A 25,128-nucleotide genomic window follows, 5' to 3' on the forward strand; every position below is an offset into this window, starting at 1 on the left:
GAGTACATAACTATATTTCCTTATGTAGAATCACAACAGGTAATGATAAATATAGGTGAATAGTATAAAAATTCAATTATTGCAATAGAATAAGAACGGAAAGAGTATTAAAGAGGGACAAAAATACTACTTGGTGGACCACCTTTTCTGAGGGCGGCAAAAAGCCCCCCAATGTCAGACCAGCACCATTTCTGCTCCCCAAAAATCGTAGAACATTCTTCGTGGACTTCTTCCTGTATATCTGCCTATCTGGCGATCTGCCCAGGTCTGTTCATGCCTCATGAGATGATCTGGGACCCACTAATACCATGAAGGCATGAATCCCATTGCACATTATCTGGTTCAAAGCACACAAAGATATGCATATATTTTAAAGATATGGTAACCTTTATTAATTTTATTTACATTTGTGTATTTTGGGTTATTTAGCATAATCTTTAAACTACTCCAATCACAAGTAATCCCTTTGAACGACGACAGTTTGTTTCAATTCATCAGCATTATGTTTTTTTAATAACTTCCCATAATTCCCTGTCATTTTCATTGAATTTCTAGTATTAATTTTATTACAACTGCAGTATTATACTGCTTGAAAATGACCATCAAATTAAATTACTAAGGAGGATAATATAATATACTTTTGCTTCAATTTTATAGGAAAGCTCAATTAAAACTGAGAATTTGCTGTATTTGGTTGTTTTTTGGGGTTGATTTCCTGCATCTTTGGATTGTTGGGTTGGTTTTGATTTTTTTATTCAGGTTAAAAAGATTTGGCCTTAAACCCAGTTGGAGAGTCTGAATTTTGCAGTTTTGTGAGCTCATTTTGAATATAGGAAGTTTTTTTTGGCTGTTTTCTGAGAAATTAGCTAAAATGGCATTATTAATGGGGAAAGATGTTGCTGATGATGTTAATGAAAAGATATATGTTGCAGTGAGCAAAGAATGGAAAGCTTGGAAACCAAATCTAGAATGGGTTGTTCGCAACTCGAAAGGAAAGACATTATGCTTTGTTCATGTTCACCATCCTGCACAGTATATTTACTTATGTGAGTACCTATATTCATTTGTTTTCTAATCCATTGCTGAACTTTATGATATTAGGGACTAGGGTAAACACATTTCTCTATTAGTATGGTTTTGTGATACTCGAACTTCGGAGCTGGCTGTTTATTGAGATTGTTTGGATTGTTTTTATGTCTAATTTGAAAATTTCTGCTGGTTACATTGAATTAGGATGTGGATACTTTGAGATTTCGAGTCTGAGGAACATAGTCCTAAAATCTGCTCTAAGATGATTTTTTTAAAATTTTTTTTGAATGATTGTAATAAGACTTCCATTTGATAACTTTTGCTTAAGTGCTCAAATGGTTCGATTTTCGTGGTTTTCATTCTCCTAATGCCTTCTTTTGTATAAATTAGAAAGTAGGAAGAATAAAAATTTCAAGTTGGTTTAGTTTCACACCCTAGCTTTATCCTATCAATATTGGTCTATTTGACAATCGACATACTTTGGGCTTCATGCCTACATTGTGTCACTAGTTTGTATTGTGGAACTTCATCATATATTGGCCATAAACACGATGATAAAGTGAGTCCAATGGGTTTAGATTACCTCAGGATAGTAATATGTTTGAAGCTGCAAGCCTGCAACTAAGTGACTGCAAGTCTGCAATCAGTCAGTGAGATGAGAAGGGATCTTCTTGAAGTTCTGAAAAGAATCTTCTAATCTGTAATGGAACTAGTAATTAGTTGGAGCCTCTCATCTGAGATGTCTTTGTTTGTGTTATCTGGATAAATCTTCTTTGGTTCTGATTCAACTCCTCTTTGTCTTCCCTCTTATCTTTAGTTCTCTAGGACTAGATATGCATCTACTGAAGTTTCCAAATTATGGTGAATTCCGTGAATCTTCTTGGTGTTTTATCTTTTCTTTTTTTTGGTTTGTGCCTGTAGTTGGTGCAAAATTCCCCACAAGCTCACTGTCAGAACCCGAAGTAAAGGCACATCGTGAAAAGGAAAGACAAGATATGTACAAGATTTTAGATGAATATATTCGCATTTGTACTAAAGCTGGGGTAATCCCTTTTCCTTTTCCAGCAAATATTGAAGCACTAATATGAAACTTATGTATTTGCTATCTTTGTTATATATGGAATATTAATAATAAACTAGATGTTAGTTTTCCTATCTGAATTCTGCTTCCTTGCATGTTTGCTCATACCATTTTCTCTGTTGGTAGGTTCAAGTAGAGAAACTGTATATTGAAAAGGAAACTGTTGAAAGTGGACTTGTGGAGCTCATATCTCAGCACAATATCGAGAGACTTGTCATGGGAGCAGCAACTGACAAGAGTTATTCAAGGTGTGTAAGAAGTAATTGACTTTGGCAAATTTTTTAATTGGATAACATTGCTCCAAAATGTGATTGCTAAGTATATGCTTTAGTACTTTTTCTCCGACTCTAATTGGAACAAGAATATTACTTTATCCTAGTGTATGGAGGATGATCATATTTTTTCTGATTCAAACAAAGGTGTAGTGTCTTCACATTTGTGGCAGCTTCTCATTATATTTTGATTTCAGGAAAATGTTGGAACCAAAATCCAAGAAGGCCAAATATGTCCGTCAATATGCTCCTGCATGCTGTCACATCTGGTTTATCTGCAAGGGGCGTCTAATCTGTAAAAGGTATAATTTTTGTAAGTTACATGCACTTATGTGTTGCTTGGATTCGGGTTCTCTTGCTAAACACAAGTGTCCGACTTGGGTATCTTGAACAATTCCATGAATTTTTGCCTAAAATGAAGTGTCAAAATGCCTATATCCATGTTGTAGTATTGGGAATCTAACACGGGTACTTGAGGTCAAATAAAGAGTATGAGTAACATAGCTTCTATAGCAGTTGTATGTGCCATGTAACTTCTGCATCATCGAAATATGTAGTGTACATGAAGACAAGGATCCTGTTCTGGGTTCAAGGGCTGTATGTACTTACATTCTTAAATTGTCTTTGCTTTTAGTGTTTGAGGTATCAAATGGACAAAAATTTAAGCAAGATGCTGTGTTGTTGTTTCTTTATTTTTCTGTCTTTTCTATCTTTGCTTTGGGTTCAAGGGTTGCTATCAGATGTTGTTGGTAGGAAAGCATGATTCCATATGAATACATGAAGGGTCTGAATTTTTATTAGTTGTTACTCCCAGAGTTTACTATTATGTAAAAATCATATGATTATTTTTTTAGGTAATATGATCATAGACTATAACTGTAACAACAATCCAAGCAGAGATCATGTTTCTTGGAAATTATTATTTGGAGGACCATAACAAGTCATAATGTTCATGCAGGGAGGGTATAAAACAGTCACGGTTAGATGATGAAGATCAAAATGGACAGGCAAATACAAAGTCAAGATTGTCTCAGTATACTAGTGAATGGTCTACTGCCACCAGCAAAGTGGACTTTGTAGAGAGTCTTGATCGATCATCAACATTTAGCCTTTCTCAATTATCTGTTTTTTATCGATCTTCTGAAGCTGCCACTGATTCAACTTTCTATCATTCGGGAACAGAAGATAGAGAACCCTCATTTCGGTCCCTTACTCTACCTCTTCGACCTGACGGAAATCAGCACCATTTACTCTCTCTAAACGCGCAGGTAAGCTTTGAATATGTGGACTTGAGAGTTTAAACAGCGACATAATTGTTGTTAGTTATCTGTATCTATGAAAGCAGCTGAATTTGGTGACCAAATTGTAGCAGGAAGGGAATATGGATGATGCACTATATAATCAACTTGATCAGGCCATAGCAGAGGCTGAATCTGCAAAGCAGGAGGCGTTTCAAGAGTCAATGAGGTGTCGTAAAGCAGAAAAAGATTCAGTTGAAGCAATTTGCAAGGTAGAAGTTCTAAATTGTGCTGATACCTTTTCTATCTTTAATTTGATTTGTTTGAACCATGAACATTTTCCATTTCTGACCTTTATTTCGGAGAGGATGTGCGTTACACTCCCTGTATCCCTGATATTTTGTTCTTGTGCCTTAGCAATCTTTACGACAATTTTTACCATTGTTTTGTGTTTTTATATCTTACTAAAGTATAAAGTATGTATTATACAGTTTTCAACTTTCAAGATAGATATATCAAGTGTTTTCATGTAGGATATATTCGTAAGGGTTTGATGATCAGAATTGGCAAACCTTAAAAGTCAAAAGAAAACTTCAATATAGGGATATAGGTAGTAATACAACTTACATAACTTGGTTAAGTTTAGGCTATTTGGATTTGGAGTGTTTGTGCTCTCATCAAATAGTTGCAAATATGCAAATTTAACAGGCAAAGGTAGCAGAAAGTTTGTACCATGAGGAGTTGAGAAGAAGGAAAGAACTTGAAGAAGAGTTGACTAAGGCCAAACAAAAACTCGAAAGTACAAAGAAGGAGCGCGACATGGCCCTAGATGAACTCCGGATTGTCATGGATCAGAAACTGTTGCCGAAACAAGCAAAGTTGAGAAGTCTATTGTCATTCGGAAAGAGCCGGAAGAAATAATGATCTCTGATTTGAAGTCGTTACGGAGCTTCAGGCAGCTATAGGATCATGGTTGGTAAGTCCCCAATGCATGATGGAAAATCACAGAACAAAATGGAGAATTATCCATCTATTGCTAAATGTTCTTGAGACACTAATTGAGAAGCACACAACGAAAGTACTTCCTCCATTACGTTTTAAATGTAACAAAGGGGTATTATTTATGAGATATAAAATATTCATTTGTTGCGTTTAAAAAAAACGGAGGAAGGAGTACGTTATTATTTATAGAGTACGGCTATTTGACTTAATTTTTAGGTAAACAGTAAACTTTTATCTCATGTCTAGGCATTTTCATAGCTTCACTTTGTGAAGCCAAAAATTCTACCATAAATATGTCCACATCTTGTTTAGCTAATTACAATATAGAGAAAGAGAGTTTTTCTTGTTTATTAATTACCTTGTTAAAGCTAAGTAAGTGTATTATTCCCCCCCCTCAAAAAAAAAAAGTGTATTATTCCCCTTTATAAGCGGGAAGTGTTGATGTAGGTAAATCTTTTTATCTATTGTAGTATTTTTGTAATGATTTTATTATTATTATTATTTTTATTTGATGAAATAAATTTCTCTTCCTTTTTCTTTTTTTTTTTGAACAAGGAGCTTAGATTAAATAAAGATGTCGGTTACAAACTGCAATAGCATAATTCATATAATAACTAGGGGGACGGAAAACATCCTAGTTACATTACATTCTATATCCGAAACTCTAATAGCCTGGCCATAGCATCCGCACACTTATTTGTTCTTTCTCATGCAATGCTCAATCTTCAAGTTCCGCATAATGCTCCACCACTTTCTACACAAGGATACAATATTGGAGTACTTATCAGACACCTCTCGGAGATGGATCAAATCCACCACAAACCTGCAACTGAAATACAAAATGGCATGCTCGATATTTTCTTGTTTGGTGACTTAAGGTCCTTCATAAATACCCAATAATTCAGTTGCAAAGGGATCATAAACAAAACATCTTTACTATTCCTAATCACACTCCCATATCCGAGTTACTCGGACAGGTCGAGTTTACCATTAAATTAACAAAGGAGGTGTCCACATAGACATTTCTTTTTTGACAACTTATAGTTGAGGAATGGCATACTTGTCATACAAGAGCACTTCGTTTTTTTTTAAATTTTTTTTTTTCACGTACCCCTTTGACGTAATTCTCAAATTACCCTTCACATTTGGAGACTCTTCAGATACATACCTTGAACTTTGTGTTTGAACTCAAAATACCCTTATCATATACCGAAATTCAAGTGCATTAATTTTTTAAGGTACCCTTGAAACTTAAACTTTGAACATCAAAATTCAATAAGTGTATTTTGAGAATAAAACCAAACCTCAAAAATACCTCAAGATTTTTTTTTTTTTGTTTGGAAAATAAAATAAATTCTGGTACATTGGTCATATTCTTGAGCATAGTCTTGTAGCCACAGCCCACAGTGCATAGAGTGGATTCTTTGGGTATTGGAACTTGGAAGTTTAGATTGATGAGTTTGTAAACTGTAAGTCATAAAAGTCTCTTTCTTTTGAAGGGGATATAACACATAAAAATCTCAACATGCGTGATTAAGGTTATCCCTTGATTACTGTTTAATTTGGACTTCTGTAATTAAATAAATCAAACATGACGTAGCAAAAATCTTGCAAAAGAATATATAATTTCTTATGTTCTCATATTTGTAGACCAAATATTATAATACACCAATAGTAGTCATGTTATAGTTGGCCACCCTAGTTCATAAGGCGGGGTTGAGATCTTGGAGAGTAATTTGGTTTTAAAATGTGAATTTATAATTAAATTAATAAGTGGTGGACTGATGGATATACAAAATCTTAAGTATATAACCTTCTATATAAAAATATGAGTATGGAATTTCAAGACAATGAAAAGTTGTTGTTGACTTCAATCCCAGAATTATTTCAGAAATCATATTTCATTTTTCTCTTCAACTTACATGCTTAAAAAAAATTAGTTGGTAATGTAAGAGACTACGTATTTTTAATTAAAAATGAAGCACGGCCCAATCTTAGTACCTCTAAGAAGAGGACATGTCAGTTTTTTTTAATATAATGACTAGTTTAATTTATTTAGAGACCAGTTTAATCTATTTCGTGATCAGTTTAAGCTATTCAGTAATGTCATTCTTTAACCTATTCAATGACTACTTTATTCCATTTAGTGACTAATTTAAGCTGTTCGGTGAGAATATCGAGTTATTTTTTGAAATTGTTTGTTGTAGTTCGAGAATCAAGAAAACAAATGAAGGAGAAGAGAAGGGATGACTAGCTAGTATAGTAAAATGGAATGAGCTTGTTAGAAAAATTCAGTTTTGGTTTAATCTAATTTTAAAATTAGACTGTCTATTTTAATAATTTGTGAAAAAAATTATTTTATGAAATTCCTTAATTGAAACCAACAAATTCTAACCTTAAAAAAGGTAAAAGAGGACACTTCAAAGCAACAAAACTTCGTAAGAAGCACTTGCATAGCTTAAGCATCAAATTATCAATACATCTATATTAAATAATATTATAAATTACTAATTCACTAATTGAATGTAATCTTATAACTTTATATTTAGGTTTTGTTTGGTTGGACATAATTTTTTTTTTTAAGGAAAAATGATTTTTCATGAAAAAACATGTTTTCTAGGGAAAATACAATGTAAAATCAATATTGCTATAAATGATTCTTAGTTTTTAACATGAAAAATTAGAGAGAAAGGGAGAAATAGGTTGGAAGAGAGAGAATGAATGAGGGAGGCCAAAAAGGTAAAGTTAAGAATTTGGTCCTAAATGTTTGGCATGAATGTGGGTGTGGGTGGTGAAAAAAAAAAAAAGGGTAAGATAGTAAATTAAAAATAAATTCGAAGCGATTTTAATAAATTTTGGGATTACGTTTGACAGTCTCGATATCGTTAAAGATGGTTACTTCTATGATGTGGGGTCGTGGATGATGTTGCACACTCCGTATTTGCTTATTTATGCTATGGTACGCGTAACTTCTTTTCAATATTATCATATGAAGTAATTTCTTCATTATTAAATGTAAAGCATAATCTTGATTAGGACATGAGAATTCATTTTTATAATTAGATTTTTAGCTTATAAATGCATGATTCAAATTGTTCCTTATATAGTTATATATACACCATCAACATTTGAATATTTATACTTATAAATCAACTACGACATCTAGTAGGCCACCTCTAACAAACAAAAAAAAGTTGTCTTTGTTGTTTCCTATACTTTAGTGTTTAATTTTTTAAATTATGTATTCGTTTATATTGTCAATCTTTCATCTTAAAACAATGTGTAAAGGAATTTGGTTATAAATAATATTATGAAGTGAATGAAGTATACTTGAAAAAGACCTTACATACTCTTTCTAAAAAGTGGTACTTAATGTACATAAAATTCATTCAAAATAGGCAAAAAATTAAGTCTTTATCTTACAATACTTTGCTGCAACTTTAGCCAAGATGCTTCTTTTCATTACATTTTTATCATATACTTGGGTGTATCATAGCATATGTGTATTAAAGGCTATTTTCTTACTCATTATCATTTTAAAATTTGCATATAAATAAACGTCACCGAGTAATGAAAGCTTCAAATGGATAAATAATTAAAAAAATATTTTTATATATACCATACATATTGTATATCTAACTGTATAATGAATGCACTCAGATTTCCATATGAATAACAAGTAATTGTACTAGTATAATCTACACCAAAAATTGATACCCAATTACGGTGCTGCAGTTATTTTGAAATGTTAGAAAATTGACATCATTAGAAACAACGAAGAGGGTCAAGACTCAAGTCCTCAGACCTCAAGCTAAGAACAGAGAACTCAACTAGTAGTGGTTGATAATTGCGTAGTGATAGTTTTGCATGAATTAAATGTTGCAGAAATAAATAAGCTAAAGGACAAAAAACTTAATGATATGTTCATAAATTAGTCAATGAAAAATCTTATATGACTTACATGTTCCTCTCAAAAAAAAAAAATGGCTTACATGTAATGTAACATCACCTTACAAGTTACAAGAGACAAAAATTACAAGAACGTCATTATTGACGATTATAAATAAGAATAATATCAAATCACTTACTCCCTAAAAAATATTATTCTCATAAATATTATCCAATCAGGCAATCATCCTACCTAATAATAAACAAAAAATCCAATATTTTTTTTCTCTCTCTTACTTTTTCGACCTTATCCATCTATTTTTCTCTCTCTAAGAGACTAAGACTCTATATTCATTAATCATTATTATAAATTATTTTAAAATATTTAATTAAGTTAAAGTACATGATAATTTTTTTAGATATTTTTAATGAATTATTTTTGAAATGTGAAAGATATTTCATATAAAATAAGTAAAATAGAGAAAATTAGTAAAATAGCATAAAAGAAATCCCCCCCTTTCCCCTCTCTTTCATTTCTCTTTCTTTTCTCCCTAAAATAAAATCATATTATTTTCTCATACCTTTCTTCCATCTTTTTGGTGCAAATTCAGTTGAATGACTTTGCAAATAAGTCAATGCACACCCAATAGTCAGATACTGAATGTCACGGGAGTCTTAGTCCCTGAAGGTTACCGGTTTTAATTTGATAAAACCTTGCTAAAGTACTTTGTTATAGCTTGATGTAATTAAACTACTCCTATAACACCTAATAAAGTTAGGCGACGTGCAGGGCGTCTCGAACTATATAGAGGCCGCCCTGTGCACTCTCATATTTGAAGAATTCAATAATGTAATAGCTCATCCATACTTCATACAATCATATTATGAAAAAAAAGTAATTCAAATAAGTAGATAAATTTTTTCTTTTTACTACTTGAACTTTCTCTATTTTGGAGCCCTCACAATTAAGGGGCCCTGTTCCATGGAACATGTTGAACATGCTAAAAGCCGCCCCTGGCGACGTGTATTAAATAAGATGATCAATGCAAGAATTAATCTATTAATTAAATTGCTGAATATTCCCACTTACATCACAAACTTCTAGAAAGTATCTATAACACACATAAAGATAGACCAGGCTGGACAATTAAAGGACAAACATGAAGATGAATACCTCCATGGATTTCAACTTGCATTGAAAATTGGACAAACTTGGTAACTCAATACATGATTTAATTCTAGGCTAGAGGCTAACTATAGCCCCAGAACGGGGTTGGCTAATCTAAGGGCCTGTTCTCTTCGGCATAAAACAGCTGAACTGGACTGAACTGAACTGAATTGAACTGAACTGAATTGAACTAAACTGAACTGATCTGAACTGAACTGAACTGAATTGAACTGAACTGAAATGAATAGTGATATGTGAGAGTAAAAGTATTGTCAAGAGCTGAACTGAACTGAACTGAACTGGTCTGAACTGAACTGAACTGAACTGATCTGAACTGAACTGAACTGAACTGAATTGAACTGAACTGAACTGAATTGAACTGAACTGAACTGAAAATAAGTTGGGGAGAACAGGCCCTAAGTAAAGCTACGCTAGAGGGAAGTAAATTGCACGTTTGTTGTGTATGTGTTTGTTGTTCTTATTCTGATGTTCCTTCTTGTATTTATACTACAAAGACATGTATAACTTCTTTACTCCTTGGAGGAAGTGATTTGAATCATTTATGATTCAAATTACAACTGCCATTTATGGCATCATGATAATCACGTTCCATTACCCACGTTCTTGCATGTTTGTAATCAGATTAACTTCCAGCCACATCATTATCTTTCCCGTTGCTTGATTTTCAATCATTATCTCTTGGCTATTGCTGACGATCAAGCCTTCTTCCATGGATCGTTGTCTGTTGACTTTTGTTGACTATTTGTTGTGGGCTTCTTGACATAACTGGGCCTTCATTTACATGATTATTAAACCCTTTAGGGCTTGATTCAATGAATCATAATAAATGCTAGCTATAATGTAAAAATGGTAGTAACATATCTCAAATTGCAAAATTCCTTTCTTCAAAACGTACATTAACTAAGGGCTTATACTTGTCTGCATATTTGACCAAAATCAAAGGACAATTTTATATTCTAAACTTGTGAAAAATATATAAATTTCCAACTTTTCAGTCCATCTAAAAACCCAAACTTACATCATAAAAATCCTAAACCCTGAACTCTAAACCCGAACCCTAATTCCGAACCATAAACCCTAAACGCAAACCCTAACCCTTAGACTATGAAAACAAACCTGTGCAATTCTACTACTTTCTCCGTCCCTATTTAATTGTGACACTTTTAAAATCATGAACTTTTAGACAATTTTTGGAGAGAAAAGAGGTAGAGAAAAAAACTAAAGGATCTCATGTGATATGAGAGAGATCGAAAGACAGTATTACTCAAAAATAAAAATCTAATATCTAATTTGAGACTTCATAAAATAAAAAGTGTCGCACTTAAATTGGAAACAAGGAAGTAGTCAAGTAAATATTTATTTATGAACCTAGGAGGCTAGGACATTATTGAACAAGCAGTCAACAATAGAAGCTTCGTTGCAAAGTACTACAGTAGTCTACACTGATAACAATTCCGCTGCCAAGCTCCTTCATTGACTTCATAGAATAAGAACACACACAGTTACGTCGACTTATAAACTGTGCAGTCAACATCATCATCACACAATCAACTTTGGTATATTCTATAGTTTTTTCATTTAGTTTTTCAATTTTGATTTACTACCTACATTCCTAAACACTAGTATTATGTTCTATTAAAGCTTTTCTTCTTCGTTTTTTTGCTATAAGTTTTGTGCGTTGATGACAAGAAACCCTTTTGCTAAAAAAAGTGTATAATCATACCTTTTTCTTTGGCTATTTCTCCCACAAAAACCCTTTTTCTCAAAATCCCATCTTTCTTTCTGTTTTTTTTTCCTTTTTTAATCTTAGGTTAGTTGAATCTCCGTTGAAATTCCAAAAAACTTCAGCTTTATCCTATTTTTGGCCCAGTTCTTCACTCCAACGTAATTTTAATGAAAAAGCTAATTTTTACTCCATAATTTTGTGTTTATACCCAAGTTAGTGAATTTAGTTGGGTATTTTCTAAATTTTGAAACTTGAAAAAAAATGAGATTTGAAGAATTCTGGGTTTTTTTGGGGGTTTTTGGATGATCAAATTTGATGATATATGATGAATTTCAAGGGTAAATTGTGAGTTACCCAGATATTGAATGCATCTTAAAAAATGGGTTCAAGCAGAGGAGAAGTTGTGGAAGACAAAAAAGGGATGGTGGTAGATAACAAGATATTTGTGGCAGTGAACAAAGAGTTGAAGGAAAGCAAGTCTACACTTTTATGGGCTTTACAAAACTCAAATGGGAAGAAGATTTGTATAATTTATGTTCATGTGCCAGCCAAAATGATTCCCATGCCAAGTAATTATTGCTTCAATTCTATGATCATATGGGTTTATTCTATTTATTCTTTTGTGTTTTGATGTTGGATTCATTTTTGTGTCATTATGAATGAGAGTTATTATTGCTTAATAGTTTGTTAATGAAGTAGCTAGATCTTATGTTTTTCATCCAAATCATTAAATGTTAGATTGTTACTATAATGCTGTATTATTTAAAAGAATTGCCTTTGTGGTTAATATTGTTAATTGGTTTGTTCAATTTTGTTTCTTAAATGTTAGATATGAAGTGATCTTGTGCAATATATACCACAAATCTAGGGTATTCTTGTATGGAGATTTTTTTTTTTTGTTTGTGTGTGTGTGTGTGGGGGGGGGGGGGGGGTTACCCATTTTGATGGGGATTTCACCTCTTTTACACTCCATACCGGGATGAGATTGTTGTTGGCTTACTTTGACAAGGTGGTACCAAGGATGTCTTGGCCTAGTGGTTAAGATTGAGGTGCTGTGAATGATATGTTCAAATTCCCCCTCCCCTTCTTTGTACTTTGTACTGCCTTCGTGGCTTATATGGATAAAAAAAAAAAACCTTGACAAGGTGGTGAAGTTGCTTGATCTTCTACACTGTATATGGAGGGAAAGGCACGGAAGAGAAAGTGAGGGATTTATATTCGTTATTTCGATATGGCATAGGGGAAGGGAAAGAACATGGTGAGATCCATTTCTCTTTACCTTTTGATGAATCATATCCCTCTACAATTGGATAGATTCGGAAGGTAAATGGAAGCTCTCTCTTCTGCTCCCGTTTTCCTGACCTCCCTTTACCTCCACATATGCTAATCGAATACAAAACTAAGTTTTTCTTGTTTATGTTGTCTGTTCCTTCATAAACCATGATATCTTGTCCTCTATCCTAATGGTGCTAGACACTTGTTCAATTGCAGTGGGTGGGAAATTTCCAGCTAATCAAGTGGGAGAAAGGGAACTCAAGGCATTCCGAGAGCAGGAAAGTAAACAGATGCATAAACTTTTAGATGATTATCTTCAAATCTGTGCTCAAGTTGGGGTATGATCTCTTTCCTTGTTAATAGCAAGCTGTGGCTGAAACTCTACTCTTAAGGACCATTTTTGCATTTTGGTCTTTTTTTGATATTGGGACACTGTCACAATTTTGGCAGGCATGTGCTGAAAGTATGCATATTGAAAAGGATTGCATAGAGGAGGGAATTGTGGAATTCATATCTCAACAAAGGATAGGGAGACTTGTTATGGGTGCTGCAGCAGACAGTAGATTTTCAAGGTGTTCATAATGGATTTGGTTGTGCATTATTTATGTCTATTGCTTTAGGAGTTCATAGACCAGAATTGTGTGTTTGGTATGCTATGCTAACTCAAATTTTGAGGTTTCTTATTTTCTATTTCTGCTATTGAAGGAAAATGGTGGAACCTAAGTCAAAAAAGGCGAACTATGTGCGCCAACATGCACCTGATTTCTGTCAAATCAGGTTTATCTGCAAGAGTCGTCTAATCTGTACGAGGTATTACTTTTAGTTTCCCTTCATTTCTTGCTGTGGTATTAGCTGTCTTTCCTTGAGAAATAAGTACATTATGTATCTGGTGAAAATTTTCTTTTTATTTGATTCTTGAAGCTCCTTCAGTAAAGCTTATTTGTAATATATATGGTGTCACAAGGTAGTGATCTGGACTTTATTCCCAGAAGCGTATTCTACTATTTCTTTTTTCTGACAATGAATATGATTCTATGTATTTGGATACGCTTGCTTGATATGAGAGAGTCTTGATTACACTTGTTGACTTGAGCTGATAGATATTATGACAAGGCCCTGTATAGATTTTGATATACGTTGGAAAACCATTATGTAGAAATATAAGATGCTTCATTTTTGGTATTTGCTTATGATTCCTGTAAATGTTTATGATCGGTTCAGCATGTATAATAATAATGACAATCGTATAATTAATTTATGACTGTATAGCTGAATTCTCTTTATTTGGTTTTGGATGCTTCAAGATCCAAAAAAGTATTTCCTTTAGGGATAAACCATTTTGGAACGAATTTGTAGGAAAGTGAGAAAGTTGAGAGAATCAGAGAACAAAGTGGATGGATAGGTGCTGGGACTAATTGTGGAGGAAAAAGTAGAGAAAAAATTTGTCGAGAAGGGGATGTGGCGAAAAAAGTTGGGACAACTAAAAAATGTGGCAATTATGGGACAGAGGCAGTTGCTTTTTAGGTCCATGAGCTATAATACGCTTTTCACTCCAAGAATCTAATAGGAATAATATGATTACAATGATAGGGGAATAATTGTACAGGAAAGACTAATATATCTAACACCCTTTCCCACCATTAGGGATGGCTCGGATTTTGTCCTTCGGATCAGAACGAACTAGGGCCGACTTCGGACTGGATTGCCATCCCTACCCACCATAGACCGAAGCCTTGTGGGAGTCATTGGGGGTAATGGTAATAATGCGTTAATGTTAGCTGTTACATGCTTCTTTTGCTCCAGTCAAAGAATTTGGGTCTCTTTAATGCTAATCCATGTTGGACTGGCTTGTTATTTTTCATGTTCTTTTGTTGTTATTGTAGTTGTTGACGGTTGTACATTTTAACATAGGTTCTGATGATGCTTTTCATGAAACCATTAGCCTGTCGAATTCGTTAGAATGCCTGGGTAACTAAGTGATGGTATCTTTTATTCTTGATGGTGTCTGAAGTTCACTGGTACTAACTTAGCACCGCCTGCTTGTAGGGAGGGTATGAGGCAACCAAGTTTGGATGTTGAAGGGAGATCGTCACTCTCTTCAGAGAATAATAACATTGATGCAGACATTCTAAATCAATTATTAAATTCTAGGCTTAGACTTTCAGATTCTGGTGGATCTGGAGGCAGTTCTGATAGATCTGATCAATCATCAAGACTCAGTCTTTCACAGTCTTCAATCCGTTCACTAGAAGCGGGATCACCTTTCAGTTCACCTTGTTCATCACTTACTAGAGAAGAAGTCAGAGAATCTGGTCTGGAGTTGTTGGCTTTGCCTCAGACTAAGAGCAAGGATCAAGGTTTATCACCTCCAAGCGTATTGGTAAAAGTTTATCATTGTTTTTTATGTACTCTAATATCCAGTTTTAGATGGATTGACTATCTTTTTGAGCTATGATATAGCAGGCTTGTGTATTTGCCATTGCCCATTTCATATAACTTTGGAAGCTTCTGAATTTGTATTTTGGTTTAGCAGGAAAATGGTATCGATGATGATCTGTATGACCAGCTTGTTCAAGCCATGACAGAGGCTGGAAATTCAAAGAGAGAAGCCTTTGAAGAATCAATACGGCGTCAGAAAGCTGAGAAAGCAGCTATGGATGCTATTCGCAGGGTTAGTGTCCAAAAAACCTTTTTGCTGACCTTATGTTATTCTTGAATGATTTTTTCTTTTAACTAACAGTCTCTGTCCCCCATTCTTGTTGAAAAACTTTCCTTTACTTTCCATCATTGATAAACATGTCAAATGTGGTAGCACCAAACACCTTCATGAATCCATCTTTGGGAATTGTCTTTAAGATGTTACTTTATCTTTACATGTATGATCGATGATGTTTCTGACAAAGGGACATTCAAAGCAGTTTGCAGACAATCTTGTAAATATTACAAATTATGACAACTTATGTGATATTCAAGTGTTTAGTATAAGACCCTGCATTTCTTTCTTTTCACTTCATATTCTGTGTGTTGGCAGACAAAAGCTGCTGAAAAATTGTATTATGAGGAATCTAGAAAAAGGAAAGAGAAAGAGGAAGAGCTGGCTAAGTGGATGGAGGAACTCGAAATCACAAAGAGCCAGCAGGAAAAGGTCTTGCAGGAACTCCACGAGGCATTGGATCAGAAGATGTCGCTTGAAACCGAATTTCAGAAAGTCAAACTTACAGAAAAGGAGATGGAACAGAAATTATTGTCTGCAGTGGCTTTGTTACAGAAGTATAAGATGGAACGTGATGGTTTACAAGTAGAAAGGGATGATGCTCTCCGAGAAGCCGAACAGTTGAGGAAACAGTATGCTCAGGGACCATCAAGCTCAAGTATCTCTTGTTTTTACTCTGAATTCTCTTTCTCGGATCTGGAGAAAGCTACTAACTACTTTGACCCATCCTTGAAGATTGGGGAAGGAGGGTATGGTAGTATATATAAAGGTTTTCTACGTCACACTGAAGTGGCAATAAAGATACTGAATCCCAACAGCATGCAGGGTCCTCGAGAGTTTGAACAAGAGGTAATTTTTCCAGAACTCTTGATTTTTCTGCTGCATTCTACATTTCAGTATTCATATAAATAAAGGTATTTGCATTATTCTTACCTCAGCTATGATTTTATTTCGATTAGGTGGATGTTTTAAGCAAGCTGCGGCATCCAAACCTAGTGACTCTCATTGGTGCCTGTCCTGAATCTTGGGCTCTTGTATATGAGTATCTTTCTGGAGGAAGCCTTGAGGACCGACTAACTTGCAAGGATAACTCCCCTCCACTACCATGGCAAGCAAGAATTCAAATAGCCACAGAGTTATGCTCCATCCTCATCTTTCTCCATTCAAGCCGACCTAGCAGCATTATACATGGAGATATAAAGCCATCAAATATACTACTGGATGATAATCTTGCATGCAAGCTCGCCGATTTTGGTATATGCTGTGTGATCGCAAATGGCGAAACCTCAACGGAACAAACTACTAGGTTCTGTACCACTCAACCAAAGGGCACTTTCACTTACATGGACCCAGAATTGCTGGCAACTGGAGAGCTTACCCCAAAGTCTGACATTTATTCTTTCGGGATCATATTGCTGCGCTTATTGACTGGTAAACCAGCCTTGGGGATAACAAAGGAAGTTGAATATGCTTTAGCTAAAGGTGATTTAAATTTCATATTAGACCCTTCAGCTGGGGATTGGCCTTTTGTCCAGGCTGAGCAGTTAGCTCGTATGGCTTTAAGGTGCTGTGACATGAATGGAAAGAATCGCCCTGATCTTGAAACAAATATATGGAGGGTTCTAGAACCCATGAAAGCTTCGTCTCGAAGCTTATCTATGCCTATGGCGTCTGATGATCAAGCACCACATTATTTCATATGCCCCATTTTTCAGGTTGGTGGATTCAACTCCATTTTATAAGACCATGACTCACAAACTTTGACTGCCATATTCTCATAAAAGTATAAAATAAGTGCAAGTATGTGGAATTTGTTAGATTTTATTTTGTCGTGAATGTGTGCGCAAAATATCAACAATTCGTTTATGAAAACCAAATTCTTGGTCAAAAATGTGCATGAGAGACACTTAAATAGCATGTGCTGAATTTAACTAGAAACAAAAGTACTTATGAATGTGATTTTGACTTGCAGGAAATAATGGAAGATCCACATATTGCTTCAGACGGCTTTACATATGAAGCTGAGGCTATCAAAGGCTGGGTAGATAGTGGCCATGACACTTCACCTATGACTAATGTGAAACTTGCAAATCATGAATTTATTCCTAATCACGCTCTTCGCTCCGCCATTCAGGAATGGCAAAGACGCAGCGGTGTGTAAATCCTTTCTGTTAGTACAGAGCACAAAAACAAAATCTCACATTTTCTACATCTCTCCAGGTTGCCTCCTTTGTATCCCATTTAGTTGCGAACGTTCGGCTCTCGCTTTAGTGTTAAGAGTAGAGATAGGTTGCCTCCTTACTGTAGGTTGTACATACCTGAAGCCATTCTGCTGCGCTGCAGCAATTGAGGTCTAGTTGTTTGCTATCAAGTTCCCTTTCAGACCCTAAATTTATGTATATGAACACATTGATCTAGTTATTCTTTTTAACATATTTTTACCTCAATTTCCGCTGTTGTGCATGAATGTGTGGTAGATGACTAGATGATACTACTCCTGTGGTACTCTTATATTTTTTTTAACTCAATCACTTTGATTTTTTGCACAATGCAAAAGTTTGTAGTCAAATATTCTCCTCTTGCCGGTTTATGAACTAATAGTTCATATTAATCATAACAAAATACTAGCTCCGCGTCTCTGACCATAATTTGCACTATACGTGAATAAAAACATAATCATGTGAGATCTTGTTAGATTCGTATTAATATGTATTTTATTAATGTATACTTTTTATAATCTTTACAAATACAAAAATAGAGTTGTATATTTTCAAAGTTTTGCATTGATATGTGCGAAAAGTATAAGGGTAAAAATTAAAAGAAAATAGAGGGAATAATTAAGTTTATATTAGTTTACAAATATCTGTACAACTTCACATTATTTTAGTCATCTTTAATATAGTACCAGAAAATGTGCAAAATCATCTAGACTGCCTTAGCACAGATTCTGTACCCTAAAATCCATTACAAGCCATACACCCTCTTCCCCCTAAATCCCCAAAAAAACATTTATTTCCTACTAAAAAATGTACCAATAAATAATACATTGTTGTGAGAAATATATATAGAGTAGGAATTCATCAGAAGAGTGTATTGTATTTAAATTGAGCAAAACCGCTTCTTACAAATGACAATATTAATAGATACAATTCTCACTGTGTAATATGCAGAATATCAACAATTGCAGCAATCGGAAGAAAAATTCACCCATGCATTAAATACATGTCAGGTGGACTTCACTATGCTTAATAGTGGAATTTACCAATCCACTATTCTCGCAACATACATCCTTTTCTTTTCTAGCGAAAATGCACAACTTGTAACTGTAATGAGAAGCAAAGAAGTCTTCTCATTCAATAGGTGTGTAGTATGCTTGTCTTTTTCTGTGGTAGTCATGTGTTGCGACTTTGCGAGCCATCTCTATTATATAAGGGGAGAGGAGGGAGACACTAAAAATGGTAAACCTTTTAAACCCTTAAGTAATAAAATACAAATTTACCATTTTTTATCATTATATCTTCATTTAACAAAATATTTACGTCATCCTTGATTTATTGGTTTTTAAAAAACATAAAGAAAAATATACAATAAATTTTATGAGCAATTTTTCGTATACATTATTACGCAGACGTTTTGTTTGTTTTCTATGAGTAAAATAAGAGGCGGGAAGTTTACCAGAATTTAGGTGAAGTCAGTCCCTCCCCAAAAATACAAAATTTAGGAAAAGTCAGCGAAAGTCAATGGAGTATCACTAACGCAAATTATTGCTCCTTGATCCTTGAAGGGTTAGTGTCAATGTGTCACCATCATAGACTAGATCAATTTTCATGTCTTAATCTCAACTTGTGCTCTACTACTTCAATAGTAATAATTATATAATCACTAAGTATTATAAAAACAACTTTTTTTCCCGTTAATTTGGCAACTTAATCTTCTTCTAAAAGTTCAAGATTTTGTTAAAATTTTTCTAGTGAAAATTAGAGTTATGAAGAACAAGATATATGTAGCAGTAGGAAAAGATGTTGAAGAAAGAAAATCACTTCTAAATTGGGCTTTAAAGATTTCAAAAGGGGAAACCATTTGTGTTATTCATGTTCATATTCCTGCTGAAATCAATTCTATGCCAAATAATTATAGTAACTTCCTTCAATTGTACAACTTTGCTGGTTTATATCATGGTTTAGTTAGTTAGTACACATGTTTCTTCTTTTTGCTGTTGATATTCTTTTGTTGCAATAACCCAATTTCATGCTTTATCATATTTGGTTGTTTTTGCTGACATATTGGTATTGTACAAGTGTGGAGAATAATTGTGTTAACCTAACAATAACTAGATAAGAAAGAAAATATCGACAACAAACGATTTAAATAGGGGCACATTCATTAGTAAATGTTTCGAACTATATGAAATTGTTTATATGATATGAGAATATAAGAACTCTTATGTCGAATTTAACATAGTATTTTTGACTGAATTAGTAGTCCCATCTGAATTTTAAGTCTTGCTTTGATGTTCTTTACTGGTTTAACTTCAGATAGTTTTGAAGCATTTCAAGAATGTGAAAGAAAAGAGGTGGTCAACATGCTAAATGACTGTGTTCGAATCTGTGCTCTTAAACAGGCATGATTTCTTGTCCTGCTATTTATATTAAGTAGGAATATTGATTGCTAGTTTTTCTTTGGTATATGTATATCTCTTGTGAAATGTAATTTTTATGTGCTCATTATGTTAGGTTCCTTCTGAAAAATTGTATTTAGAGAAAGAGTCTGTAACTGATGGAATTTTGGAACTCGTTTTTCGACTGAGGATAACGAAGCTGGTGATGGGTGCAGGAGCTAATAATAAATATTCGAGGTATACCATTTCAGTATATGATCTAATTGAAGGTTAGCTTATGATTTCAGTGACCATGTTCTAGGCAATATGCTGGAAAATCTAGACTGATGAACCTTAGACACCAATGAAAGTAAACTGATCGTTTGTTAAATTGACAGGAGAATGACAAAACCGTTATCAAACAAAGCCAATTACGTGCTCCAACATGTTCCTGATTTCTGTGACATCTGGTTTATACACAAGGATCCTCTACTCGCTACAAGGTGTTTATGCCTTCGCAATTGTTTCCTTTTTAGAAGGAAATAATTCGCCATGTCTTATACTACATAGGTTATTGTTAGGAAATACTCCTAAATCATTGATTTAGGAGTAATTCCTAGTTAACAGTTATCCTTTACAATCTGCGTTTTGAAAATAGCATCACTGATGGTCTTACAATTGCATGCATACGGACCTCTGTATGCCTCAATAAGAATCATACTACGATGTTATGTTACTCGAACTTTTTATTTTTCCTTATGTACCCATGTCAGATGCTCAATACTCCGACATGGATATAACACTTTGAAACTTTATTTGGTGCGACTCCAAGTAAGATAGGTTGTTCATGTACCTGTTTTAATGGGTCACAAATCACAAGGGAATTTATATGATCAATTAGCTTATTAAACTAGTTTTAGTGGCTAGTATAGTGGTGGTATCCTTTATATTCTTGAAGATATCTTCGAGTTTTGTAACATTAACTAACACCACCTGAGTGCAGGGAAGTTGTGAAGCAACCAAGTCCTAATGTTGAAGGGATATCATTACATGATTCCGAGAATGATGAACTCGATGCAGGCATACTAAATGAAGAATTAGATCTTAGATTGAGACATCCAGATTTTGGTGGCTATGGAGGAAGTTCTGATGGATTTGACAGTTTTTTTCAGTCCTCAACCTACTCTACAGAAGCTGAATCAGCTTTTAGTTCACCTCAATTATCATTTGCAAGAGATAGTGAAGTCGGTGAATCTGGTCTGGAGTTGTTGGCTGTGCCTCAGACAAAGAGCTTATATAAGGTTTTAACATGTGGTCCTGACTGATGTTAAGATTAACATACATTAATTATCCCCCTGAGAAAATATAACAGGCTTGTTTGGCTACTATTGTCACTTGAATAAATTTGCTAGTTCATGATTCTGGTACTTGGTTCAGGAGGAAAGCAGTATGATCAATGATCTGTATGATCAACTTGAGCAAGCCATAACAGAGGCAGAAACTTCAAAGCAAGAAGCTTTTGTTGAATCAATTAGACATCGAAAAGCTGAGAAAGAGGTTCTAGACATATCTCGTAAGGTAAGTGTTCAAAGATTTTTTTTTTGCCACCAGTGTTCTACTTACTCTTCACTGATTTTCTTTATCTTCTTTTTGTAATGTTATAACAGACCTTCCATTGCTTTTCAATATTCTAAAATATCGAGTCTCCGTGTTCTTGAGGGGTGTGGATGTCCTTTGTTAACCCGATTCTTCTATCACATTGAGTAGCCATATAGGATTCTTAACCCTCAGACATGGGTTTGGAGTATGGACTCTACGACACTTCATATTAGGCTAATAAAATCATGGATTTTTTTCGTAAATACTCAAGTCGGATACTTGGATAATTACTCGTGTTGGATACAATCATACAAGTTGCCAGGTCCTAGTAACATAGGATGGGACTACCAATTTTTTTCAGGAATCCTTCTTGAAGCTTTCTTATTGATTCAAATTTATCATTTGAAAGTGACTACAAATTTGTTGATGAAGAGGCATTTAAAGCAGGTTGTATATTATACTATGTTGATACTACTTTTTGGCTTCATCAATTGTTAAACTTGCACAGCCTTAATGATTCACTTTAGTCCTTTTTTTTTTCCTTCAATGGCTAAGTTAGGCCCTCTGCTATCCATATTTATATCATACTTTGCACGCTTTTGTTTCTGGTGATTCAGGTAAAAGCTACTCAAAGATTGTATTTTGAGGAATTGAGACAAAGGGAAGACATAAAGGAAGAGTTGGCTGAGAGGAATAAGGAACTTGAAGTCACAAAGGACCAGCTGGAAAAGGTCTTACATGAACTTCATGAGGCAAGAGATCAGAAGTTTTCTCTGGAAAGCCAATTTAAGAACCTATCTCTCTCGGAAAAGGAGATGTTACAGAAACTATTGTCTGCAGTGGACTTGTTACAGTTGTACAAGAATCGCCGCGATGAACTGCAAGTAGAAAGGGATCATGCTCTTCAAGAAGCTGAAGAGTTGAGAAAAGAACTTGCTGAGAAACCATCAAGCTCTCATGCACCCATGTTTTTCTCCGAATTCTCCTTCTCAGATCTAGAGAAAGCTACTAACTACTTTGATCCGTCGATGAAAATTTGGGAAGATGGGTATGGAAGCACATACAAAGGTTTCTTACATCACACAGAAGTGGCAATAAAGATATTCCAGCCAAACACCAGTCATGGTGCTCAAGAGTTCGAACAGGAGGTATATCTTTTTTTTTTGTTTCCTTCACTCTATACTACATATGCACCCATTGGAAGATTTTAAAGATTCTTCTAACTCATTGGTTCATGTCTCTGCTGACTATCCTAGAGGATTCTTCCCGTCCCATATTTTGTTGTTTGATCTTCATTTCAGTTATTATGTTATAAAAGCATTTATTTCCTTATTTATACTCACATGTGGTATCCTTTCCTCGTAGGTGCATGTTTTAAGCAAACTGAGGCATCCGAATGTAGTAACTCTCATTGGTGTCTGTCATGAATCACGAGCTCTTGTTTATGAGTATTTTCCCAGGGGAAGTCTTGAGGACCAACTCATCTGCAAAGATAACACTCCTGCACTACCATGGCAAGTGAGAATCCAAATAGCCACGCAATTATGCTCCGTCCTCATTTTCCTCCATTTAAGCCAACCTAGCAGTATAATCCACGGCAATCTAAATCCTGCAAATATACTTCTAGATGACAATTTGGTGTGCAAACTCTATAATTTTGGTAAAAGCCGTGTAATCTTAGATGGCAGAGTCTCAGGGGAACAAACAACGAGATTGACTACCTCTGAACTAAATGACACTTTCACATACATAGATCCAGAGTTTCTTGCAACCGGAGAATTTACACCAAAGTCAGACATTTATTCATTTGGGATCATATTACTGCACTTATTAACGGGTAAACCAGCCTTTGGAATAACAAAGGAAGTGGAAGATGCTTTGGATAACGATGATCTCAATGCGACATTGGACCCATCAGCGGGAAACTGGCCTTTTCTCTTGGCTGAGCAGTTGGCTCGCATGGCTTTGAGGTGTTGTGATATGAGCCCAAGGAATCGCCCTGATCTTGGATCAGATATATGGAGGGTTCTTAAACCCATGAAAGCTGCATCTCAACCATTATCTACACTTTTGCTGGCTTGTGAGAACCGCGCACCACATTATTTCTTATGTCCCATTTTACAGGTTAGTTAGCAGCTGAACTTTGAGGACAGACCATTTTTTGTCAAGTTGTTGTTACCCTCTTGGGTTTCACTTATCAGTTAAATACTTGGATTTTCACTTGCAGGAAATGATGGAGGATCCACAAATTGCTTCAGATGGTTTTACATATGAAGCAGAGGCTATCAAAGGCTGGCTAGATAGTGGCCATCACACTTCACCTATGACTAATATGAAACTTCCAAACCAAGACCTTATTCCTAACCGGGCTCTACGCTCTGCAATTCAAGAATGGCTACAACATCGCCGCAATGTATAGATCTTTTTATATGGTACAAGCAGAAAAAATAAAATCTCACAGTTTCTACTATTTCAGGTTTACCCATGTTTTCCATGTAGGCTATATTCTTTTCACCTGAATAAACCTTATTTTGAGGCGTTTTATTGAGTTGAAAAGAACGAAGAATTAACTTATGCCTCTAAGTGGGATGCCATATGCCAATAGTTGGTAGAATCTTGTGCAGGTGATAGTTGTGGACTTGTGGTACCCAATACTTGTGATCGATTCCAACCTATATCATTGCGATTTGTGTCTCTTTGTACACCCAAAAAGAAACACCTCTTGCTTATTTGTCTATACTCTATAGCATAGTACTCTTAGCTTATTTTGGGGTGTACATACCTAAGATTAGTCAGTAGAGCAATAGAAATGGAATTTGCTGGCAAGTGCCAACTCCCCTCTATATGGGAGCAACTGGATTGATCGACTTCAAGATCCTGGATGTATATGTATATGTATATGAAAGCTGGTCTACCATTCTTTTTATAACATAAGATGATACTATGTAATGGCTTATTCAATCCTAGCTCACTGTAGGTTGTACATACTACATAGTAGGTTGTACATACTACATATAAACAGGGGCGGATCCAGCGTGGGTTTAGTGGGTTCAACTGAACCCACGTGGATCTGCGAAAGAAGTTGAAATAAGGAAAACCCTAAAACACGTTTATAAGCTAAAGCGCCCAAATAATTTCATTGATAGGCAATTGGCTTAGTGGCATCGCGTGAAATAGAAAGCCTTACCCTATCTTAGGTCGCAGGATCGAATCGCGGCTAGTTGTAATTTTTAATTTTTTTCCCTTCCCTTCGTTTTTATTATGACAAGTTTACAACTTTGTTTTAATTTTTTGTTTTATTTTTCTTCCATTTTCCAGATTTTGCTCTTCACAAATACTCCTACCCAAGTTCCACCAAGTACTAATATACTGATTGGGAAATAAATTTAATTCAATTCCCCATTTCTTCCAATTTACTTGTTTAAATAATCAATTAATCATAGCATTAATAATTTATTAGCCAAATTATATTACAAATACTTATTATTGATGAGTCGTTAATCATTAATGTCATTAATA

General features: G+C 34.7%; 2 protein-coding genes across 3 annotated transcripts; both read left to right on the forward strand.

The window, feature by feature from the left end:
- Positions 1-398: 398 nt before the first annotated feature.
- LOC104887375 (uncharacterized) lies at positions 399-24,591 on the forward strand. The gene is made up of 24 exons (XM_057392377.1): positions 399-1,046; positions 1,951-2,072; positions 2,237-2,358; positions 2,580-2,684; positions 3,341-3,650; positions 3,752-3,892; positions 4,329-4,527; positions 12,917-13,038; positions 13,151-13,272; positions 13,406-13,510; positions 14,747-15,080; positions 15,234-15,371; positions 15,732-16,262; positions 16,373-17,128; positions 17,386-17,566; positions 19,310-19,549; positions 19,949-20,034; positions 20,147-20,268; positions 20,409-20,513; positions 21,014-21,311; positions 21,448-21,588; positions 22,227-22,757; positions 22,975-23,733; positions 23,837-24,591. Exons 1-24 carry the CDS (start codon positions 872-874, stop codon positions 24,026-24,028), a joined length of 5,937 nt encoding a protein of 1,978 aa, XP_057248360.1. The 5' UTR covers positions 399-871; the 3' UTR covers positions 24,029-24,591.
- Positions 11,094-17,860, forward strand: LOC104887386 (U-box domain-containing protein 33). Of its 2 annotated transcripts, none has more exons than XM_010672005.4 (9): positions 11,094-11,994; positions 12,917-13,038; positions 13,151-13,272; positions 13,406-13,510; positions 14,747-15,080; positions 15,231-15,371; positions 15,732-16,262; positions 16,373-17,128; positions 17,386-17,860. In XM_010672005.4, exons 1-9 carry the CDS (start codon positions 11,805-11,807, stop codon positions 17,572-17,574), a joined length of 2,490 nt encoding a protein of 829 aa, XP_010670307.2. In that variant the 5' UTR covers positions 11,094-11,804; the 3' UTR covers positions 17,575-17,860. The 2 variants fall into 2 exon arrangements, with proteins under 2 accessions (XP_010670307.2, XP_010670312.2); XM_010672010.4 differs by having other exon boundaries at positions 15,234-15,371.
- Positions 24,592-25,128: the final 537 nt, after the last annotated feature.

This window comes from Beta vulgaris, chromosome 1 (genome assembly GCF_026745355.1).
Source record: "Beta vulgaris subsp. vulgaris cultivar EL10 chromosome 1, EL10.2, whole genome shotgun sequence".
NCBI classification, from domain to species: domain Eukaryota; kingdom Viridiplantae; phylum Streptophyta; class Magnoliopsida; order Caryophyllales; family Amaranthaceae; genus Beta; species Beta vulgaris.